Source organism: Anastrepha obliqua, chromosome 2 (genome assembly GCF_027943255.1).
Source record: "Anastrepha obliqua isolate idAnaObli1 chromosome 2, idAnaObli1_1.0, whole genome shotgun sequence".
In the NCBI taxonomy this organism is placed as follows: Eukaryota; Metazoa; Arthropoda; class Insecta; order Diptera; family Tephritidae; genus Anastrepha; species Anastrepha obliqua.
This window is the reverse complement of record NC_072893.1, coordinates 77,653,938-77,679,596: the sequence shown is the minus strand read 5'-3', so window position 1 is coordinate 77,679,596 and position 25,659 is coordinate 77,653,938. Positions and strand designations below refer to the sequence as shown.

Sequence of the window (25,659 nt, the reverse complement as noted above, 5' to 3'; positions counted from 1 at the left end):
TAACGGCCTGATGTTGGTCACACCTTCTGATTTTTTTTCAACATGATGGTAATCCAAATATATTGTACTTAATTAAAAAATGAAAACGGCAGATGTTAATTTTGTAGATCCGTGTTTTGGAAAACAATAATACTACTTTGAGTTATAAAACTTTATTTTTAGCGCCGTATTGCAAAACTTAATTAGCAACCCTCGTACTCCACAATTATACTCTTTCCAATAAAGCAACTTTTACAACACTTTTAGGTGGTGCTTTATATGGCATTTTTAAAAAGAAAACAGCAAATGGACCCACAAGTTATTTCAAGTTGAGTAAATTGCAAGCAAAGTGCGCTATAATTTTAGCTAATATACATTTTGGCTAAAGCAGATGTTAATAATCCGGAAGCTATTTGCTGCTCGTATAAGTAAACATTATTTGGAACTTTTTCTATGGTCTATGTCTATTTATTGCTACTTGTAGAACTACGTTATAAAAATGGATCTCAACATCATGTGGCGCATGTCACTTCAGCACACGCACCTCCAGAAATATACAATCGTTACGCAAATAATTACGACTCATTATGACTTTGTGCGGTATATGGAAGAACTGATTGTTTTGAATGAACTCATCGTTCTTCTTGCGCACCAAAATTGTCTTCACATAATCCTGTGCCTCCTCCGTGCTGGTATACTGATCACGTATGATTATTTCGGCGTGCAGACGACATGGCCAAGGCAGTAGCGCGTCATACTCGCCAGCTATGACATTGAGACATGCAATCATGTTGCGTCCCTTCCAAGTGCCTTTTCCGTTGGGGTGAATGTCGAGCTGCAATTGTATGAAAAAGTATTAATTAGTAGTTGAGCTTTTACACATACATACACCTATGCGTATATACTTGAGTCATTTAATTTTTTTACAGTATTCGCAATATTTTGCATGCTAAATTTTTGTCGTAAGTGTTTTATAAAAATGTAGTTCATTGAATAAGAAAAGCATCATAAATATTGTACAAGATTGCGAACTTTGCACGAAATTCAAAAAAATATAATACGTTGCAAAAAACTATCTACTTTTCAATAATTATCTTTAAAAACATCTGATTACAGGATCCGGCACTCGAAGTGGAACCAATTAAAAAGTCCATAAATTCAGTTAGGAAAATTACTTTTATTCAATTTAAAGGAAAAAATTTATGAAAATAATACAAAATTAAGAATTAATTTACTCCTGCTCGATATGACCACATTTTGCCTTGACTATGACCTTGAGACGGTCCAGAAACGAATCGCAAGCTGCCCGAATGTGACGTGCAGATATTTTGGCCCACTCGCGGACAACGGCTTTTTGAGCGCCTCGAACTTTTAGTTTGCTTGCTCTCCAAAATGGCCCAAAAGGGAATAATCCATCGGATTCGCGTCTGGTAGATTTGAGAGCCATTGTGTGACCGTTATGAAGTTCGGATCGTTGTTTTTTAGACATTCTTGGTTCACTCGAGCTTTGTGAGATGGTGCCGAGTCCTGTTAAAAAGTCAATGGTCCAGAATACTTTCCCAACCTCCAGAATACTTTCCCAATAATATTTCGCCAGACTCGATGAGCACGATTGGAGAGCGCCCATCAGTGATTACAGTGGCACAAACCATTACTTGTGGTGGTTGCTGCCTTCTCGTGGCCATTTGAAAAATTTTCTCGTCAAAAATCAAGCAAAGCAACTCCTTCACTCTCTCAAGTCTGACTTGTTGCTGCTTTGGTGTGAGAGATATTTTCAGTTCTTCCGCCATTTGATTGGCACTTCGTCGGGGGTTTCTCTCAAGTCGCTTCTTCACTTTTTGAACGATTTTACGTGACCTTGCAGTCTTTTGATGACCACTTCCATGACGTTTCGCGATGCTATCAGTATCATTGTAACGAGTAATGGTGCAATAAGAAAACACTTTATTTACTTTAAGGTGCTCGAGCTCACGAACGATCGCTGGTTGTGATTTTTCAACCAAATATAATGCACTCGCCCTATTCCGTTTGAAATCCATTACTGATTTTCGTTTTTCGCGTTTACTCTCGACAAAATGCTTTCGCGCGCTTAGTCAACTAACAGAGAGCTGATGCACGAGCGGTCTGAAGTTGGTTACACTTCGAGTGCCGGACCCTGTATATAGCGTATAGCGGTGAGCTTTGGCAATTTTTTTTTGCATGCGATGCTGAGAATTTTCTTCCATATAAAATTATTTTACACTCGAATGCATTTTCTTCTACTAAAATTGAATTGGCTACAAAAATGAATACCAAGAAGTTTTCTAGTTTTTTCTGAAGTTTTTTTTTTTCTTTTTAAAAAGTTTAAAATTTTTTATTTTCTTAAATTTTTATGAATTTCGTGCAAAGTTTCGAACTTTTGGATTCGATTGATGGAATATTTATTATACAATACAATGATCTATATTTTTATAAAAAATGTACGAAAAAAGTTTAGTATGAAAAATACTTTCTGATCAAGGTGAGAAAGTTCCCGTCACAACCGCCAAGAGACGCTCTCAGTGAACTGATTTAAATACTGTTTTTTTTTTGTTTTTGATAGATTGTCACATCTCTGATTAACCTTCCTACTACAATTTTATCGCTATTGCTTTACATTTGTAAAATTACAGACTCTTGAGTGAATCTACTTCCGCAATTGTTTTCGTTTGTTTAGAGTTTTAAAAGTGAATTTTAATTGCAACGAGTTTGTATTAAATTTTGCATTAAAAATGGACTCAAAAATGGACGAAAACCGTTGGTGCGAAAAAATGTTGCGAAACAGCCGCTTCAGAAAAGATCGTGAGTCCATCGAGGATGATGAACGTAGTGGCAGTGGCAGACCGTCGACATCGAAAACTGATAAAGTGAAAGAAAAGTTGATCAATAATCGCAAATTAACCATCAGAGAACTGGAGAGGACTTGAACATTGCTTATGGACCCGTTCAGGACCTTGTAGTTAGTAATTTGGGTTTGCTCCGCGTTGCTGTAAAGTTGTTCACAAAGGAACTGAATTCCACGCAAACAAAGGGACCACATTGATATCACCAAAGATGATTCCCAAATGTGAATCTGACCCAGCATTCGTAAAATGCATCATTACTCAAGACGCGGTATGGGTTTATGTGTACGACATGCAATCCAGACATCGGGAGAGTGAGTGGCGAGCTTCGAATGAACCAAGACCAAGCAACCACGTCAGTTTTGAGTTTCAGCGAAACACAAGCGATGCTCACGGTTTTTATGGATAACAATGGTAATGGTACACCACGAATTTTTGCCAGAAGGTCAGGCAGTTAAAAAGAACTTTTGAACGTTGTGAGACGTTTTATGGTTTACGTGAAGCAATACACAAAAAATGAAATGATTCGTCGGAAAGGGACTCGTGGGTTTAGCAAAATGATTACGCACTGTCGCACGACGCCTCCATTATTTGTGAATCTTTGACCAAGAACGAAACGAGTACCATTTGAATTCACTTGATATGGTTCAGTGCGTTTTTTTGTTTTCTTTTAGATCGAGTCAAAAAACCACTACCGGGAACGCGTTTTAACAACCGAAAGGAAGTAATGGAAAAATCGTAGACGGCTCTGATGGCTATACCGAAAATAGAGTTCCAGAAATGTTTCGAGCGCTGGACTGAACGCTGGCACATATGCACTGCAGGAGTACTTTCATAGGCGATAATATCACTTTTGAGGAACCGTGCTGTGTGCTCGGCATACTCCATTTTAAACAGAGAGGTGTGGGTTTGCGGTGAATGAGGGTAAGACAGAGTACTTGCTGTCAACACACAGGGAGTCTTTGCATCTTGGACAATATGTCAGTGTTGACAACCAACAATTCGAAGTTGTGAAGGACTTTGTTTACCTTAGGACCAGTATTAATAACAGAACTGAAGTCTGCTTGGAGATCAAACGGAGAATAACTTTTGCCAACAGGTTTTGCTTTGGGCTCAGTAGGCAATTGAGAAGTAGAGCTCTCTCTCAATGGACTAAACTGGCACTCTGGCACTGGCACACAAGTGACAAAACGCTCTTCACTCCCGTTCTAATATATGGCACAGCGTATGAAAAAGTTTTGGGAGCCTTCGAGAGAAAAATTCTGCGTAAGATCTTTGGCCCCCTCCGCGTACGAGAAGAGTACCGCGTACGGTGGAACAGCGAGTTGTATAACCTGTAGTTATAGGGACATGGACATAGTTAAGCGTGTAAAAATACAGCGACTACGCTGGCTTGGCCATGTTACCCGTATGAAAAAAGACGCTCCAGCAAGGTAAATTTACTACACGCTACCCCAAAAAGGAAGGCGTGGAAGGAAAGACCACATCTCCGTTGGAAAGACCAAGTGCTGCAGGATCTGTCTTCACTCGAGATTTCCAACTGACACCAACGAGCGCAGGACAGAAACAGCTGGCGCGCCATTTTGGATTCGGCCAAAACCGACATACGGTTGTAGCGCCACATAAGTAAGTAAGTAAGCTATTACGAATATTGTAAAAATCTTAATTATGTAAGCACAAGTGTACTTGCATGCATTATATAACACATAGGTATTGTTGCATTAGAGGGCGTCAACTTACGCGCAGTGCATAGCCATATGGCTTATTGGAGAACATCGCGCTATGCAGTATCGTTTCATATTGTTTCGCCTCCTCCAACTTCTTTGAGTAGTCTTTGATGCGCCACACCAAGTGACCTGTGTAGGAGTGCATCGATTTTTTTGTATGTAGTTAAATTTATTACTTTCAAACACACATTTCAATTTCTTACCCCTGGAGTTTTGTATGGTTGCTAGCCGTTGTTGTGTCGCCAAATGATTTTCCAAATCCGCTAGCGTTTGCATGGTTTGATGCAAATTCGTGTCAACTTGTTTCACCATTTCCTCCAACTTTTCGCAACGCTCTTCCGTTTCGCAGACAATATTTTTCATACCCTTGACCTCGAGATCCATATTCACCTGTTTGGCATTCAAGTCGCTATTCGCAACAAACTTTGTTTTCAAATCGCTATCGATAACATTTAAAAATTCTTCGACCTCGATGAATTTGTCACTAAAAAAACAAGAAAAAATTTGAGTTAGTTAAAATTTTACTTACTTTGTGACATACATATTTACAGAGTTTTCTTTTCATTTTCCAAAATCATCTCCTCCAGTTTCATGGTGTTGTCATTCAAGTGATTCACATGATCAGCCACTTCCATCGATAATTGTTGAATATTCTTTTGCAGCACATCCATTTCACTCTGTATGTCAGCTTTCACTTTCTGAAATGATAGCAGGTTAAAGTTTATTAAACCGCCTATGATATTACCGCCTACCTTTATCATTTCGAAATTAGCCACATTGTCCTTGTATGCCTCACCAACTTCAAACTGCCGTTGGACAATCTCTTCATTGAGCAACGCTTTCATGCCATTCGTATTTTCATCGACGTCATGTTTCCAATCCTCCAAAACCTGATTGTATTTGCGTAGATTTCCGACATCTGTAATCAGGTGTAATCGTTGGCCAATCTCCTCATTGAGCACCGAGCGTAAAGCGCTCAAATCCTTTTCGAGTTGTGTCACTCGATTATCCATGAATTGGTCGAGGCGTTCGAGACTGTTGGTGTGTTGTTGTAGTTGTGCTTTAGCCTTCGGACACTCTTTCAAGTGTGAACGCATGCGTATACGTGGCACAAATGCGTTGCAATTATTTGGACACTGCTCGAGTACTTGACCGCAATGGATGAGGTGCTCCTGCAAGAATAAGTGAAATACAATAGAAAAACTTATAAGATAAGAGAGAAATTGGGATATTTTCATACGATATTTTTTATGATATTTTATAGCATATGTTTTTTGTAAAATGATGTAATTTGAAAGGAGTTTTTCGCCTATGCTGAAAAGCAAATGAAGATACCTTATAGAGTACATAATGACACTGTTGTACAGCAACTATTATAGATTTCATATAAATTTACTTATTAGAAAGCTCCTTGCGAATCTTCCGTTGTTCAAACTATCGCTGCTTCTCCAGAATGCGTGCGCTTTCTTTTTCACTGTTTCAACTGATTTCAATCGCTTTGCACGTCCTAGTTATCATTTCTATCTCTAGTAGGACTCCTTGATTGCTTAAGATCATCATTTAACTCCGGCTAAGTTATTGTTCATCACCTTCGGCTAGCAGCGGATCTGCTTACCTAAATGGCCAAGCGACATATGCTCCGCGATAAAACGATTATTATTAATATTATGAGTTCAACTAACACTCCGCCCTGAAAGGTCTATTGTGCTTCTTTCTGTGAACCCAACTTCGTCAATATACTTTGGTAGTTGTACTATTTTATATCCTCCTCTAGTAAAATAGGTTTATCCAGCTGTTTGCATCAGAGCTGAGCACGATGCCAGCACATGTTTAGGGGTTACGTCTTCCTACCTACAGAACCCGCAAGCTCCATGGGAGTACATTCTCAGGTCAGTGAGATGATAATTCAATCTATTGGAATGGGAAATAAGTTTATAGCGGTTTTAAATTTTCTTTTATTTTACAACAATTTGTTTGCCATTCGGTATGTATTTTTAAGTTATTTAATTTTTTATTAGTTTTGAAGTACCCAGGAGGCAAAAATCAACATTTTCGACACCTGCTCTTCTTTGCTTTTCATTGAGGTCAAAAAGCTGCCGAAGCAGCCTGGGACATTTGCGACGTGTATGGAGAAGGTGCCATAGGCAGGAAGAGTCTACAGTACGGAAATGGTTTGCAAAGTTCAAAAATGGCGACTTTGACGTCGATGACACGTCACGCAGCGGAAGCCTTCTGAATTCCAAGAAGAACGTCTCAAATCACTTTTGTAGGAGAACGGACGCCAAACCAGGCATGAATTGGCGAACAAAATGAACTGCGATCGTAAAACGATTCTCAATCACCTTCATTAAATAGGATTTACCGAAAAATTGGGAACCTGGGCGCCTCACGAGCTCAACGAAAAATACAAAGAATGTCGCCTTCAAATTGCTTCTCAGCATCTCGCCCGCCATCGAGCAACAACAGCGCTCGAATCATCACGGAAGATGATAAATGGTGCCTATACATCAATGTGAAGCAAAGAAAGGGGTGGATGGCTCCAGGAGATACGCCAAAGCCGAGAGTCAAGCCGGATTCTCAACCAAAGAAGATCATGATATGTGCTGGGTTTGACTGAGAGGGCATGGTGCACTGGGAAATGCTCGAAAAGAATGCCACGTTCAAAAAGGAGCTACACCGCGAGAATGAGGCTATTCGACTGAAAAGACCTGATCGATATGGTCAAACCATACTCCTTGACGACAACGCAAGGCCCCATGTTGCACAGGTCGTCAAAGCCGCACTCCAAGAGCTCGAATGGGAGGTCCTTCAGCATCCGCCGTATTCTCTGGACCTTGCACCGACCGATTACCAACTTTTTCGCTCCTTGTCGAACAATATGAAGGAAGACGTCATTAAAAACTGTCTCAACAACGTCCTTGACACCAGACCAGGCGATTTTTGGCGGAACGGCATTAACAAATTGCTGGAGAGGTGGAAAGTGATTGTAAACAGCAACGGCGAATATAAAATTGATTAACTTATTGACATAATTATTGTTTTTTGCTTAAATATAATTGTAAAAAATGAAAATCTTCGGTAAAAATGCTACGAACTTATTCCCCAACCTAACATAATACCCTGTGATAGTTCTAAAATTATTCTTGTTTAATTCCGTACAATTTTTAAGCCCATTTAGGTTTGAATCATTGATTTTGATTTCGATAAGCCCATTAGATTGTCTCGGTATGTTCTTCTTGTCTTTCCTCTACTTCCTGAATCATAGAGGATCAGTTACTCTTTCCGAGGTCACAAAATGGCTCTGGCCCCCATTTACTGGGTAATTTGTTTGCAATTTCGTTCCCAGTGGACCCGGAACCCATATACGTAACTTGTTGCTTTGGCCGAAGATATTCAGTTTAGAAGACATTCCAGCAACAGCTTTGACGTAACTTGCATAGACTTGAGAGCCTTGATTGCTGACTGGCTATCAGTAGGGATAGCTAGGCTTCTGTTGTTACAGCTGCGGTCAAGGGCGAAGTGGGTGCATCTCTATATTGCATAGACTTCCGCTTGAAATATATTTGTGTTCTTGCCTAGCGCTGCTGAGTATCTTCTCCCGGGTCGCAGACCCCTGCCCCTGCATTTTCCTTGATGAATCCGTCCGAGTACCATATTTTGATTTATCTTGTTGGTTTCAGATAACCCTTCCCAAAACTTTTTATTGCCTAGTTCAGTCTTGACGCTTTTGGCAAAAGGAAGCATTGATATCATCATATTCCATGGCATTGGTATGTAGTTCTTGTTGTAGCATGCATGTAGGGATATGAATGTAAAGAGGTTTGAGCTCTAGAAGAACCTCCATTAATGCCGCGGGACATGCACGCATAGCTCTTTTTATGCATACTCACGCAAGTATTTGTAAAATTGTTAGTTTACTTATTACTGAAAGCTTTGTCGTGCATACTCAGTAGTCTGACTGCCATTTGGGAAGTCATAGGTCCGACTATAGCCGTGCAAATGCATAACAATATTTTTCGTGTACAGCACCCACCTTTCGCTGCAATGGATTTACACGTTATGAATACTAGAATGGTCTTTACTCGCTATCTCTTCTATGTGCGCCTTAAGACAAAACCGTAGCACCTTAACGTTTTGACAAGTGTTGACTACTCATCTTTCTACGTGTTATGGAGAAATTGCAGAACACCGTCAAGGAAAACAGTTATAGGAAACCAACAGAGTTTTCTAGCAGCTTCAAACTTGCACTTTATTATACTAAAATATACATTAAAGTGCATACCAAAAAATTTCGTAAAAATTCTAATTAGATTTATATGGCTCTTATTAGACAATAAGATTTACTTTTACAAAACATAATGAAAATTCAAAAAAAGAAAAGAAAAATAATCGAACTGTTATTGTAGACCAATGACTTCACATAACCCCAAAACGTTGTTAATGGACCGTAAAATGGCCGTAATGCTCTTAAAGTAGCAGCAACAGAACGATTATTTTCATAAAAAATTTGCACGATTTGCAATCGTTGCTCAAGTGTGTAGCGTTCCATGATGAAATGTATACTAATGAAGCGAAAAATAAAAAAATATTGCGTCGTTCGCCCTCCCTATCGGAAAAAAGTTGAAGCGCACCTATTGAATAACCCATTATATATTGTATCGCAGAAATTGTATTTTTAAAACATAAAACACAGTGGACAAGAACCTGCATACACAAAATTTCTATTGAAATGGGTATATGCTCACTCTATCAAACAAACGTAATTTATTACCAAAAAATCATATTTATGCAAACAAAGAATAATGCACACAGGTATTGTTGTCCTATCTATTACCTAATAATCTTCAAAGCATGGTTTTTGTTGTTTTTCAAGTTCATGAAAAGCTGTATGTGAATATGAATGTATGTCAGCAATATTTGTTTAACTGAACAATCATTTAATTATTTGGAAGAAGCGATAAGCGCATTCCATGCTTATCATTTTTTATTGCTGCCAAATTGTTTATCTCTGATGGCCCCTAATTTCAGTAAGGTACACATGAACTGTATCTAACTATGTATGTTTACATTGCTACATATAATATAAAGCACAAAATTATAAAATATTAAAATACAGTGGGCCACAGCTTATTTAATACAGCACCCGATGTCGAATTAAAATCTCAATATTTTCTTAACTTAATTTAAATGCAAAACCCATCACAATCTGTCATGGGTATTACACTAAACTGATCTTGTATTAGATGTTTTTTTAGCTGCTTATGAATTATCGTTATCGATAACTATAGTCTGACAGCTGAGAATGGCAACCTGTGTTGACATTTCTGTTCAGTAAAGTTTGTTAAATAATCATGAACCGTTTAATCCCAAAATAACGCTTCTAAATTGTTGAAATTTACTTTGAAAAAAAAAAGAAAAATAAATCTGTTCGCGAATTTCATAAAGCGAAATGTTGAAGAAGACGCCGAAATGTCGATTCGTCGTAATTCTCCCCTGGTTCGCCTTTGCCCTTCGATTACGTGGAAAATTTTACGTAAGGATCTTGGCTTATGTGACTATAAAATACAGCCCGTGCAAGAAGTCAAGTGACCATCGTTTGCGGCGCTTTTTTTTGCTGATTTCATTTTGATTTATTGGAAAAGGAGTCAAAAATTGAACTGATCGAATGGATCATATTATATAACTCGTAGCCACGCCGGATCGTAGCCGCGAACAGATCATAATAAAAAATTCATCCCAACAAGATATGTTTTGTAATATCATTTTAAGTTCTCAATCCCTTAAAAAACACCCTTTATATACATTTGCGTTGCACGTGCGAAATCATAAACACGACGCACAATTGTAGGTCACGGCTTATTTGGTACACGCATTTCTACTCCGCACAACGGAAAAAGGGTGTTTGTGGATTACGCACGATGTCTGAGTTGCGGTTGTGTGAGCCACTTCATGATGCTGATGAAGTTCATCAGGTTGTTGACATCAAGACCTGCCATATCAGTAAGCGTAGCAAAGAAATGAGAGCCAAGAAGCGTAAAACTTAGCCTCACAAGAGAAGGGCAGCTAAGGAAAAGGTATTGAAATGATTTCACCTCATCCCTCATACAGGTGATGTAAAAAGGGCTCGAAGTAGTGTCGAGTCTTACAGCATATATACCTTGCGGATAGTGTATCACGAAAATTTAGAGCTGAGATTTTGTAAACCTCAAAGATCCCTCGAACACCTCTAATCCACACTTGGCCGGACAGATTTTGCTACCTTACAAGTTTGTGTACTTGGCCAGCGCTCGCTGAGTTGACGCAAAGCCCACTGTTCCAGTGCGCAGGTGGTAGTCAAGGCACTCCAAATCTTTACCTTTTGGAGGGAAACTACCTCATTTGTCTCACAGTTCCGCCAGATGAACCTTATATCAAAGAATTCGGATCCGATCGAAAGTGAAGTAAGGCATATCATGATCAATTTCGAGTATACTGTCATTGAGCCTAGGGCCTTAATTGGTGCTTGACTATTGGAGTAAACATTTGTTTGGGTGACAATAGCTATACAAGTATGTAGCCAATCAGCTGCTTCTTTGATACAGTGCATTGAGAACTGAGTGATGTATGCATGAATACCGATATCGGAAAATAAGGACAGAAGTGCCCCAAGCTACATTTTTGGGGGCTCCGACGAGCGTTATATTGTTCGGAAAGTGAATATGAATCGCAAACTATGGGGACCCAAGGTTGGCTGTAGATATTCAGCAGCAATTAGGAAAAATCTGCAGTGGTGGAACTAGCCGCCGCATGGTTCGTGAATACGACTTTAATGGCAGAGTTGCTCATATGAAACTACCCTTTAGCAAAAGAAAACGGAAGGTGCTGATTAAAAATCATCAAGGAGCACGTTTGCTTTGGGCTTTTGTAATGTATATTGTATATTCTCACGAGTCTAAGCCCAACATTTTTTTCTCCGACGACATGTCTTACGTTTGGATAAAGAAGAATACAGAAGAACTTACTTAAGAGAACTTTAGAGCTACTTTTAATTATGGCGAGGGTAGTGTAATGGTTTGGGGGTGTATGTTCTCTACTGATGTAAATGGCTCCAAAAGTCCAAGAAATCCAATCGAATCCAAAGTTCCGAGAAACTATGTATTTAGCGGACGAATTCCATTTTACCAAGATAATAATCCAATACATAAATTAGCAATCGTATAATCATGAATCATATGGAACTTTTCCCATTTGAGATAACGGCGGCCTATTATTTTGATATGAAAGTGAATGAAAACTTGTGAGCTCCATTAGACAAAAAAATCGGAGCTACAATATTTCGAAAATCATTTCCGAAAGAACACCAAATTGGTCAATTCAATGCAAACCTTGATTTAGGTTCTTCCCAAGGCAAAAGACTATCACACAAAATACTAGATTTTACCCCAGTAGTTCGGTGAAAAGAATACACCCACGGTAAGAAAGCATGGCTGTCGTAAACGGCGTTTAAAATCCGGTAGGAGAGGAGAGTATTCGGCTCAAAAGGCTTCATATATCCCCAGAACCTCCAACGGTTGGACTGTAAAGTCAATCAGGATTGATACCAGTAAGATCCTGATTATGGTATACTGGAATTCGGGTAAAACAGTCTAAGGGCTGGTGAAAATTTTATTCTATCACTTCAGTACAGGAGGATGTCACCTCACCGAAATGGCTGATAGACTAATGTAACAATCACCCCCTTCGCGATAAAACCCTGGCAGGTTTTCAAGTACGTTCGATGCTACAACACTATTCAGTTGGTGGTACAGGTTCAGTTGAGACAACTCCTGACTTGTGCCTGATTCTGGCTTTGAACACAAGCTTCCATATTGACTTGTGTCAACCCTTGCTTAACCCTTGCAACTCTACACTTGCATAAATAATCACGGGAGCTGTTTTGAGACAACAGTATATCATGCGGAGATAGCGGCTTGAAGCGGAGACCCAAGCATGAAAATGGAATCCAAGCAACAAAAACAACAACAAAAGAGAGGCAACGAAAATGTGGAGGAGAGAAGTATGTTCAAAAGGAGCATAAGAGTACTACGATCTTGCACCCTGGGCACGCCTCAGCCATCAAAAAAGGCAAAGGAGACAACAGCTGAAGAGAGACCTAGCAACACAGCAGAAGAGACTTTAACCGATATATCAAAGGAGCCAACGCACTATGCCATAAACAGACCGAACTACTGTCGTGCTTTCACAGTTCTCCAAAACAGGAGTTCATACCAAAAATTAGAGCCGCTGAAGAATAATCTCTTATGAAATTTTAAAGAGCGATAAACAAAATCAAGTTTGCGTTACTAAAGCAAAAGCACGACAGCATGGACATAAAAGACGGAGTATCGGAACTAGAAGAAATGTTTGACGTAATTGGCAGTTACCGACATGATACTAAGCAGTGAGAAAATGGTGAGAATCATAAGTGGATTCGCGAAAACCCTCCTCCCGATGAAAAAGCGGAACATGGGCCTAGACAAGCAAACATAGACTTTGTAACGAGCAAGATGGAACGCTACTCTGAAGTAATACGAACGCGGTTCCAGGATGCACGACGGTTCCAAACGAAGGGGAGTTTTTTAGTCCCATGATATACCACTAAAGAACAACAAAGCCGCGGGCGCCGACGGACTGCCGGCTGAGCTATTCAAACATGGCAGCGAGGAGCTGGTAAGGTGCATGCATCAGCTCCTATGCAAAATATGGTCGGATGAAAGCATGCCTGCCGACTGGAATTTAAGTGTGCTCTGCCCAATCCATAAGAAGGGCGATCCTGCAATTTGTGCCAATTACCCCGGGATTAGTCTTCTAAATATCGCCTATAAGGTTCTAGCGAGCGTATTGTGTAAAAGGCTGAAGCCCACTGTCAACCAACTGATTGGACCTTATCAGTGTGGCTTCAGACCTGGAAAGTCTACCATCGACCAAATATGCACAATACGCCAAATCTTGGGAAAGACCCATGAAAGGAGAATCGACACACACCATCTTTTCGTCGACTTCAAAGCTACATTCGACAGTACGAAAAGGAGTTACCTGTATGTCGCGATGTCTGAATTTGGTATCCCCGCAAAACTAATACGACTATGTAAGATGACGTTGCTCAACACCAGCAGCGCCGTCAGAATTGGGAAGGACCTCTCCGAGCCGTTTGATACCAAACGACGTTTCAGACAGGGTGACTCGCTGTCGTGTGACTTCCTTAACCTGATATTGGAGAGGATCGTACGAGCCGCAGAACTTAATCGCTCAGGCACAATTTTTATAAGAGCGTACAATTGCTTGCGTATGCCGATGATATTGACATCATCAGCCTTAACAACCGCGCTGTGAGTTCTGCCTTCTCCAAACTGGATAAAGAGGCAAAGCGAATGGGTTTGGTGGTGAACGAGGACAAAACGAAGTACCTCCTGTCTTCAAACAAACAGTCGGTGCACTCGCGTATCGGCACCCACGTCACTGTTGACAGTTATAATTTCGAGGTTGTAAAAGACTTCGTTTATTTAGGAACCAGCATTAACACCGATAACAATGTCAGCCAGCCAACAAGTGCTACTTTGGACTAAGTAGGCAATTGTTCCTCTCTCGACGAACAAAACTAACACTCTACAAGACTCTCATCATGCCCTTCCTAACGTATTGCGCAGAAGCTTGGACGATAACAACATCCGATGAAGCGACGCTTGGAGTATTCGAGAGAAACATTCTGCGTAAGATTTTTGGACCTTTGCACGTTGGCAACGGCGAATATCGCAGACGTTGGAACGATGAGCTGTATGAGCTTTACTACGACATAGACATAGCGCAGCGAATAAAGATCCAGCGGCTACGCTGGCTGGGTCATGTCGTCCGAATGGATACAAACGCTCCGGCTTTGAAAGTATTCGATGTGGTACCAGCTAGTGGTAGTAGAGGAAGAGGAAGGACTTGGCTTCACTTGGTGTGTCCAACTGGCGCCGGTTAGCACGAGAAAAAAACGACTGGCGCACTTTGTTAAACTCGGCCAAAACCGCGTAAGCGGTTGTAGCGCCAATTAAGAAGAAGAAGATATACCACTGCTGATACGCAGATTTTATAATGGATTAGGCATTTTAAACCTCCTGATTCGTGAAAAAAATTTAGATTTTTAACCCCAACACTGATTTTAAAATTATTCAAACTGTATCAAATAAGCAGTGATCTGAAATATGCAGTATTTTCAATTTTCAATATTTTTGTTTAAAAATGTATATTTTGTTAAATATATGAAGTATCTTATATATATATGCATATAATTAGCGCGTACACCTTTTTTGTGTGTTTGGCCGACCTCCTCCTCCTATTTGTGGTGTGCGTCTTGATGTTGTTCCACAAATGGAGTGACCTACAGTTTCAAGCCGACTCCGAATGGCAGATATTTTTATGAGGAGCTTTTTCATGGCAGATATACAATCGAAGGTTTGCCATTGCCTGCCGAAGGGCGACCACTATTAGAAAAACCTTTTTCTTCATTTGGGTGTTTCACCGAGGTTCGAACCCACGTTCTCTCCGAATTCCGAATGGTAGTCATGCACCAACCCATTCGGCTACGGCGGCCGCTAGTATCTTAATTATATTAAATTCGTCACTATATAAAGCGGTGTCTTCTTTTTTTCAATATTTCTTTCAGTTTATTTGAGTTTCACTTCGGGTATTGTAGCAAATTAGCAGTGGGCCACTTACATACACACATATTTACATACAAATATTATTTTATTTTGAAAGACAGGAAACAGTACAGGAGACAGTAGGAAACTAATGGAAGCCTGTAGTAAAAAAGTCGGGAACTGACAATTTACCCATTAACACATAATCTCCCGGAAATTTTCCCTTGGCCCTATTGTCATTCTAGGCCAAGAATGGTTGATGCACATTTTTTATAACTCCTTCCACCTTCAGAAGATATTTAGTAAACAAGTAGACTTGTTTTTAAGATTCTCACCGGACTTTACATCTACCATATGTAGGAAGAACTCACTTTTAGGTTTCACTTTATTGAAAACTCCAAATGCAGAGTAGCTGCACTTTGAATTTATGACACGTAATAACTATATTAATAATATCGAACTTAAGTTGGTTTACCAATTTTTGGCTTATTTACCAACACTAAGAAAATTTATGTGTGCACCATTTGACTACCCGGTATTGCCTAAATGTCTATAACAGTAGCAGGAGTTCATGATAAACATCGTTAATGACTAAGAAACACCAGCCAAGGTGATGGTCTATTGATAAGCAGAAAATATCTATGACTCAAAATATATGTATGCTTATCCAACAAATTTATTGATACGAGAAAATTAATAATAACAAGTGTATTACATGTGTGTACGTGTACTCGTCTGAGGGACTTGTAGTGAAAGGGTTATATTTTTATTAGCAACAATAAGCAATACCACCCAATCAAACCAGTGGACTTATATCATATGTCTGTTTGGTAACAGGCCCTTCGCTTATGAACATCTGCAGGAAAGTGCAGAAAACTCTGGATATGATTGACAATTGGTGCTGTGCGAATGGGCTATCGGCAAACCCCACCAAGACTGGCATTGTCCTCTTCACCAGAAGGAGGAAGCTCGATGGACTCGTTCTGCCTAAGCTAAAAGTAGTCAGAATCCAGCTATCCAAGGAAATTAAATATCTTGGAGTAATCTTCGATAGTTAACTCCCCTTCTGGCAGTGCAGGGGTGTTTTTGGAAAAGCGTAGGATCTTTCTCCTAGCAAGGTCCTATGAATCTACATGGCTATGATAAGACCTATTGTCATCTATGCATCAATGGTCTGGATGAGTAGACTCCCTCTCGTGGGAGTCAGGAAGACCTTATCGAGACTACAACGCAATGTGGCCACCTGTTGCGTAGGAGCTTTTCCGACTACTTCAGGCCTGGCATTAGATACTCTCATTAGTCTACCACAACTTGATGTTTTCATCCAAGCAGAGACCTTCAAGGCCATCTGCACGCTGAAACACAATGGGAATTGGTACGGCTCCTGCTCGACATTGGACAACAGAGTAGGCATGGGCTTCAATCGAACTATCCACGCCATGCCCCTTGACTCCCTGCCATCCAGAGTCGTGCTTGACAAGAGATACAGTGTGGTGCTGCCAGAGGCTCAACTGTGGTCAAACTCAGAAAATGAGGCCGGCAAACATTGTTTTCGCATTTTCACGGATGACTCCAGGACCGAGCACGGCTCTGGCTCTGGGGTGTACGTGGAATCCAGCGGGACAAAACTGCACTTTGCTCTTGGAATGCATACATCTGTGTTTCAAGCGGAGATGTATGCTGTTCAAGAAGCGATGAGCTTTGTTGTGGAAAACAGATGGAGAGGCAGATCTATTTGTGTCTGCAGCGACAGCCAAGCTGCGCTCATGGCCTAAGACATCTCCCCAACCACTTCAAGGGCAATCGAGTCCTGTAAATCCAGGCTGAACTATGACGATTGACATAATAGCCTGATGCTAACATGGGTCCCGGGACACAAGACAGTGCACTCTGCCTAGCATGTGAAGAGGAGGATTAGACGGCTGACCACTTTCTGTGCGTCTGCCCAGCCTTCGCTCGAATGGCACTGCTGTGTTAAGAAGCGACCACCTTGGTTGCTTGGCACCACAAGATCTACTCAGATTTCTTCGGAGGTCGAGTAGATTTAAAGAAAATTAAAAAGGGAATCCGGATGCAGTGCAATGGACTTAATTGCGTCTGAGTGCTGTACTTGCTACCTTTCGGGGCATAATAGATTCTTCAGGCCCCAGTGTTAAATCCCTTCGTAATAATAATGATAAATGGGCTTTAATTTCACCCCTTCAATTCCTCAAATGGTTTAACGGAAGCGTTTCTTATATCAAACGCTGGAGTCTGCCACATGATAGAGGTATGGATTTTTTCCAAAATGGATCAATGCCAGCTCAGACACTTTCGAGCAATGGTACCCACCTCAGCGCGAGTAGAAGAACGTATTTGACACTTCTGTAATTAATTATTGTAAATATAAGGTGCGTTACATAATCGTAAGACACCTTTGTTCTATTATCGTTGTGTTATCCGGAATTTTTTACATAGTCCTGAGAATTACAACATTTTGAAGCCCGTTGGAAAAAAATTATGACTATCAAGTCGAGGACAGAAAGCAATCATAAGAAAAGCTTCCAACTCGACTAAGTCTTGCGCCAACTTGGCCGCTGTTGTTCAGAATAAGGTTTCAAAAATGACACGGCACAAGCTGGCGCGTCTTCATTTTGCAGAAAAACAGTTAGACACCAACTGAAACACATTAAGATATTTGGAATATTTTTAATGTTGCCCAATATTCATATTTAAAAAGGTTATATTTGCGGATGGAAAAAATGGAACATTGATGAAACCGGTGGTTTTTTAAATTATTGGAGAGATCTGCACAGGTGCATTTACATCAAAAGCAACTCTTGATATATACAGTTTACATCATCGCCAATGAATAGTGGGGACTACAAAAACGTTTTGAAAAAGGTCTCCTTCCTCAGGATAATCGGGAAGTGCCCTTCGTTTTTCAGCAACACAACGCCCGAATTCACGTAAGCAGGGAAGCAAGGCAGTATTTGACTGTTCTATAGAAGCTATGGACTGGCCGGCATATTCACCGGATCTAAACCTAATACAAAACATTTGGGGTATATTAGTCAGAAGGGTTGACGCCAACAATCGCCAATTGGACAACACCAACGAGCTTAAAGCAGCAATTAAGGCAGAATGTGCTTCTCTAGATGTAAATTTACTTAAAAAGTTAGCAGAATTGATGGAAAAAAGGTTATTTTCTGTCGCTAAAGCAAATGATGCTTCCATAGAATATTAAAATATTCCAGACGAAAGAAAAAAAATTCGAAAAAAGTATACTTTTGTTAAACGATCACTTTAATTGAACAGTGTCTTATCATTTTGAAACGCCTGGAAATACGTTTTTGCTAAAAATTGTCTCTATGTATTAAAAAAAGTTCTAAGTTCTGTAATAAAACAAATAATTTTTGTTACTTTAATCGGTGTGTAAAATTTTTATTATATTTTCGATTTATGTTTAATTAAACAATATTTCTGCCTAATATATTGACCACTGAAATATGTAAGTGCAAATAAACATACAAGGAGCAAGAACATAGCAAAAAAATGTTTATGAAGAACAGAAAACGGAAAACAATAACACCCTGGGCCTTAAATCAAGACGCAAAAAGTAAAGTTCTATTGATTAGAAAACTCTTTGCTCTTTGCTTTTGATATTAGGAATTCACACATACGAGTATACGTAACGAAAGAAATGTGCGTTGTCCCCTACACAATGCCAAGTGAGAATATAGATCGACAATATTCCATTTCATTTGGTTACATAAACCATTTTTAAAGGAGTATTCGTACGGCCGCCGTGGCCGAATGGGTTGGTGCGAGACTAATATTCGGAATGCACAGTGAGAACGTAGGTTCGAATCTCTGTAAAACACCACAATTAAGAAAACATTTTTCTAATAGCGGCCGTCCCTCGGCAGACAGTAGCAAAACCTCTGAGTGTATTTCTGCCTTGAAAAAGCTCCTCATAAAAATATCTGCCGATCGGAGTTGGCTTGAAACTGTAGGTCCCTCCATTTGTGGAACAACATCAAGACGCACACCACAAGTAGGAGGAGGAGCTCGGCCAAATTATATATATATATATATATATATTCGTACTGAAATGGAATGGAACACGTGGTCGATCAAATCATTTCCAGGACAGTAGTTTCTACGTTAGGTCAGGATTTTTTCCGGCCAAGGCATCACAAGTATTCCAGCAGCATTCACCGTATACTCTGATATATTACAACAACAATATCAATTCGACTAATTTTTTTTACAGAAACACAAGTGAGAGTGACGTCAGTGTGATGTTAAATCGAATATTTCATTCGAGAACTTAATCGATAATGCTTACGAAAGCGGACTACTGATTTTGGTTGCTTGTTTTAATGTTGTTTTTTTTTTTTTGTGGATTTTGCTTCGTCTGAAAAGCGCTATTCGAACGACTTTATGGTTAAAGCCAAATATATCTCGTCACCAGTAATAATGATTTCGGTAACATTTTGACTTCGGTAACATTTTGACTCCTAACACATCGCACACAACACTTTGCATCGAAGTGAGAATAATTTTCTTAATTTTTCTGATGTTTCTGTTAGTTCAAAGGCGGACGGAGAACCAAAATGAAGTATATAATCAAACTCAAATGACTCACTTTAAATGCTGTAAGTCACGTTCATTATTAACTGTCTTAGCAAAGATTAAACTTTTATGATAAAAATATAAAAGGATACATGCCACATGAGGAAAAGTGCAAGCCACTCTTGCATTAAGTGAGTTTTGCAAGATGTTTAGAGCTATAAAACGAAAAAAACCAGACTTCCTAATTTGCAACAAATTCTATGACTTCTAAAATACGTCTTAGCAAATGTCAACTTTTATTAACAATTAATTTATTGACCCTAATCCCATGTCGATGGGTCGTTCGCGTCCGACGCTTATTTCTACTATATAACGCCAAAAGAAAACTAGAAACAATGCATAATGTATCTTCTAAGCTTTAACTAAACACATTCGAAGATATTTTTTCAAAATTTTTTTTATAATAATATTTTTTGATAAACAAATACATAGTATCAAACATGCACCGAGCAATAGTGTCATAAAAAATTCATGATTTCTCAACGAATTGGCCGCACACGAACGTTACATCGACATGGGATTACCGTTAATATCTAAATTATTAAAAAAGCTTTTTAATAGTATTGAAATAATATTTTGAAAATTTGCAATTTTCTTAAACAATTTATTTTAAAATTAGAGAATGCTCGTATGCATATTTGATTTGCATGTAATAAAAAATAATGTAGATATATGTGTATGTATATATGTACATAAGTACGTGCATAAGTAAAAATTGAAATATTTATAGCAACCAAATCATAACATAAAGAAAAAACTAATTCCCACTCATTCTGCTAACTCATCTCATAAAAAAAAAAAACAAATTTCATTCTTAAGCGCAGTCACAGACAACCTTGTATACGACTTGTATACGCACATGCGCTGTTTATGCACATACATATGTACATATTTGACTTCGCCACGCACTCGGCTCTTTGATAAACCAATCTGCGTACGTACAAATACAATTTTGATGAGTTCTCTAAATGTTCTATACTTGTCGGTTCTGTTCGTTCTACTTGCTGCTGCGACTGTTGTTGCTACGGCTACAGCCACTGTTAATCTCACATTCTCTGCTAATAAAGACGACATACTGTTAACGACACATCCATTGCACTAGTCAAAAGTAAATATAATTCACAAAAACAATTTTCACATTTTATCACGATAAGCTTAAAGGGTTTTCCAATAACAGGTATTATTGGTTTTTTCTTACGATTTTTTATTATTACGATTTTTTATGGCCGGAATTGGAGGGTATTTATCTGGGCAACGTTTATTTTCAACAAGACGGCGCTATGTGCCACACAAGCAGCGAAACCATTGATCTTTTACGGGAAAAGTTTCCGGACCGTGTTATCTCTCGAAGAGGTGATCACAATTGGCCACCGAGATCTTGTGATTTAACACCTTGTGTCTATTTTCTTTGGAGCTACGTGAAAGAGAAGGTCTACGCCAACAACCCAGGGTCGATTCAAAACCTCAAAAATGGAATTCGTGAGGCTATCAAGGACATAGAGCAGACACTTTGCAATTCCGTTATGAAAAATTTCATGAAAATGATATTGTCCTGTAAGCGTAGTCGTGGCGGTCATTTGCCTGATGTTATTTTCCACTATTAACGGCATACCTTCCTCTTTATAATGAAATAAACATCCGATCATTGTATTCAAAAATAGCATTTTTCTTTGAATATCAAAACAACACCTCTTATTAAAAAATTCTTTATAAGTACAAACTAACAGACAAAATAGAAGATTTGTTTATTTATTTTTTATATATTTTATATATTTTTTATAAAAATATAGTTCATACTACAACAAAAATCATACCTATATCTGAATGTTTCTAACCTTGCAAAAACTTTAAAAAATAAATCAATAAATTTACATCAGTTTAATTTTTTAGAAAAAATTTGGGTATGCAATTTTGTAGCGCATTGAATTTTGATATACTATTGTGCAGTTTAGCGTGGGTGAAAATTAGCGTAGATTTTTGACAATTTTGTTTGATGATCGCGTTATGCATTTTCTTCCATATAATGAATGTTCGAAATTTTATTTAAGTTCTTGCCTATGTACAAATGGGAAATGAGTCATCAAACGAAATAAAAAAGTGGGGTTTCAAAGAAGTATTTGCCACTCACAATCATAGGTAAATGGGGCGAATCAGGTTGCATACGAAAATTAAAGCAGAAGCTCGGCTTATAACCAGCCAAGGTTGTTGTATTTGGTGCACTACTTTCGTTATCAAATGAAGTTCAAATATAAGTTCTAAATTTATTATGAGTTCTAATGGTGTGATAGCTGACTTCGTCTAATACCTCATAATACCTACCGTAAAGGTTTGTGAGTCGAACCATTCGTTGCAGAAAAGACACGACGATTTTTCGTACTTAAGAACAGTCGTCGAACCATTTGACGCCGGAGAACCACCATTCGAGATACGCGAATAACCATTGCCATTCATAGCCATGGTACTTATATTGACGCGAATATTGCCCCAGAGTAGTGTAATTTATTGTTTTTCTTACTCAAGTCTGAGAATTTTTAATAAAAAGCAATTAGTTTGTGTTTTACTCAACAACACTCGAATCACACATCCATTCCACTTAGGAAAAAAATTAAATAACGTAATTCACTTCAATTCACTGCTTTTAATGATGACAACTATGTAATTAGCACTTCCAACTGGTTTGCGACAATTAACTCAATTGGTGGAAGGCAGGTATGACCAACGAAGAGGTGAGAGTTAAATGAGATAATTATTGCCGTAATATTTATGTACTTCAGTCCTTGTACGTATGCATGTATATATGGTATGATTACATATTTCTTGCCTGTCTGTATGTAAGTATTTAATCAGATTTGACACATTCTAATTACACTCGCGGCACTGCGGAAACTGAAACAAAATACCGACGAATCGTTTAGCGAAACAACTCTTCGACAACTAAATTTCTCAATAGAATACTAGCCAACTACTACTGGCGAATGGGTGGATGAAAAAACCAAAAAAAAAAGATAAATTCAATGCGTGTTTTATCAAACTTTCATACACAAAAAATGAAAGATAATAATAGCACAACTACAACAATGCAATTAAATAGGTATAAAAAACAACAAATACGTCTAGGCTTTTGTATGTATATGTGCACATAGGTATATATGGACATATATAATACATCCTTTAATAGGTATTTGGCCGAGCTTCTCCTTCAGTCTGTGGCGTGCGCCTTGATGTTGTGCGAGAAACGATGACCCTATAATTTTACACCGTCAGCTGGCTTTTTGGTAAGAAGCTTTTACATTTCAGATAAATACTTGGACTTTAGCTATAGGCTACTAATTGGCTAAATCGCTCTTATAAACAACTTTTCTAAAATTTCTTATACCTATAGAAGTTTGGCATCGAACCTGACACTCGCGCAATGATAACCACGCACACACTTACTCAACTGTGGTGGCCACCTCGCACAAAATTAATATCTGTTAAAATTTTATAAGCGTATCCATATTTATTTGTGCCTTTGTTATCAGCCGACACAACAACAATAATGTACAGCGGCTATAACAAGTGCGATAACAACGCAAAAGTAAAGCAATGATAATGATTTTTCAGTACCTGTAGCTGTGCATTGCAGAAATATTCGCGTCCGAATTTAGTAAGTCGTCATATTATGCGTGTGTATGTACATAGCATGTGTGTGTGTATGAAGCGTGAGCATTAGGCCGGGTCGATTTGTGGGGAGGCAAAAAAATCGCCCATTGCTCTGTGAAAATCATATTCTAGGGATCAAAATAAGAAACTTTGCCGAAGGAACCATACCTCTAAAACGAATTCTGATGTCCCCCAATTTGGGTCGGACTTTTTAGTTTCTTTTCTATAACTAACTTAAATTAATTTTTTCATTTACATATGTTCTGTCTAAATAAATTTCTTAAGAGAAAAAATAAATATTATTATAAATAAATAAAAAAAAAGAAAAAACATAGCCATTTAGCTGATTTTTTCATGTAAAGGCCAAAAATGGTGATATTTTTAAATTGGGGGACATCAGAATTCGTTTTAGAGGTATGGTTCCTTCGGCAAAGTTTCTTATTTTGATCCCTAGAATACGATTTTCACAGAGCAATGAGCGATTTTTAAATCGACCCGCCCTAGTGAGCATAATTCACTTATTGACTTGGTTGGAGCTGTGAGCGGTGGCTGGCGTGTGGTTGTTAATACTCAAATTCTGCAACAACAGATTAAACTAATGATCACCGCCCTCTATCGCCCTTTATGTATAATTTGTTTTTTTTTTTTGTTTTTTTTTTTTTGCAATACTTTACTACCTGGAATTATATGTTGTGTCAACATAAAGATGGTGCACTAGAAATTGATAAGAAATATACAGAGTGCGCCATATTTTATGTCGGTATGAAAACATTGAATAACTTAACAACTGACAATTTATTAAAACTATTTTTTGAATATAATATCAATCAAGTGGCCACCTTTATTAGAAATCACAAACTGCGATCTTTTTTCTGCGTTATTTCGGGTTTTATAGCGTCGATTTCGGCACGAGTGTTTGCCCTAAGTTGGTCAATAGTATGCGGTTTGTTGGCGTAAACTTTACTTTTCAGATAACCCCACAAAAAGAAGTCCGGGGGGGTTACGTCAGGTAATATGGGGGGCCAGTCGATGTCACCTCTTTTTGACACGTAGACGTCCCAGGAATTTTCGTTGCAGAAATTCAATTGCTGCATTTGCAGTTTGGCATGACGCACCGTCTTGTTGAAGCCAGTAACTATCTAAACCTTTCCCACGCATTTCCGGGCAGACATAATAAGCCAACGTCCATCGATATCGGTTTCCATCGACCGTTTCATTTTCTCGGTGAAAATATAGCCCAATGATGGTTTTGGCGCAAATGCCACTCCAAACAGTTACTTTCCGCTCATGCAATGGCGTTTCATGGATTTCGTGTGGATTCTCAATTCCCCCAATGCGGCAATTTTGTTTATTCACGGACTGCACAATATTTGGAGAATATGGCGGGTGGGGTAAGATTTCTCATTTCAGTGTTTCCAGGTAGGTTTTAACGGGTTTGGCAACGTGAGGCCGAGCGTTGTCATGGTTTAGAATCACTTTTTCATGCCTATCCGCGTATTGCGGTTGAAGTCGATACCGATCCTCAGTGATGGTTTCGCTTGGTTTTAACAGTTCATAATAAATAACACCAACTTGGTCCCACCAAATACATAGCATAACCTTCGAGGCGTGAATATTCGGCCGAGGCGACGACGTAGAAGCATGACCGGCCAGACCCCATGACTTTCTTTTCTTTGGATTGCTGTAATGAATCCATTTTTCATCACCCGTAACGATGCGATGAACTAAACCCTTCCTTTTTTGCCGCTGGAGCAGTTGTTCACTGGCGAAAAAACCACGTTCAACATCCCTTGGTTTTAACTTATAAGGAGCACAAGTCTCCCGTTTCTGACTCATTCCCAAAGCATACAATCACTTGCCCACTTAGTACTTGCGACATTAGAAAATGTGTACCTCGATTTTTACATCCTTTGGGATTTGGTTATTGGGAAATCAGCGAATTCGCGTTCATAAAAAAATTTTCCTGGTAGGCCTGTTGTCTACAAATGAAAAAAGTGCTTGGATGACCTTGGTTTTATTTGAAGAGTGGTTTCACAGAAGATTTGTTTCAAAAAAGGAACATACCTCCTTTTTTGTCAAAACAAAGAATACTCTTTTAATCAAGAATTGCTTAAATAAACACGTGAAAGAATCGTTTCGTGCGCAAAATCTTGCGGGAAAAGCACTTTTTTTTACTGATAATTCTCCATG

At 38.8% G+C, this 25,659-nt stretch overlaps 1 protein-coding gene across 1 annotated transcript; it reads right to left on the bottom strand.

Annotated features, from left to right (window-relative positions):
• Positions 1-465: 465 nt before the first annotated feature.
• Positions 466-22,284, bottom strand: LOC129238640 (TNF receptor-associated factor 3). Its single transcript, XM_054873740.1, has 6 exons — positions 22,147-22,284; positions 5,320-5,739; positions 5,117-5,265; positions 4,771-5,051; positions 4,581-4,696; positions 466-814 (listed from the first exon to the last, which is right to left on the bottom strand). Exons 1-6 carry the CDS (start codon positions 22,282-22,284, stop codon positions 506-508), a joined length of 1,413 nt encoding a protein of 470 aa, XP_054729715.1. The 3' UTR covers positions 466-505.
• Between the last annotated feature and the right edge of the window lie 3,375 nt (positions 22,285-25,659).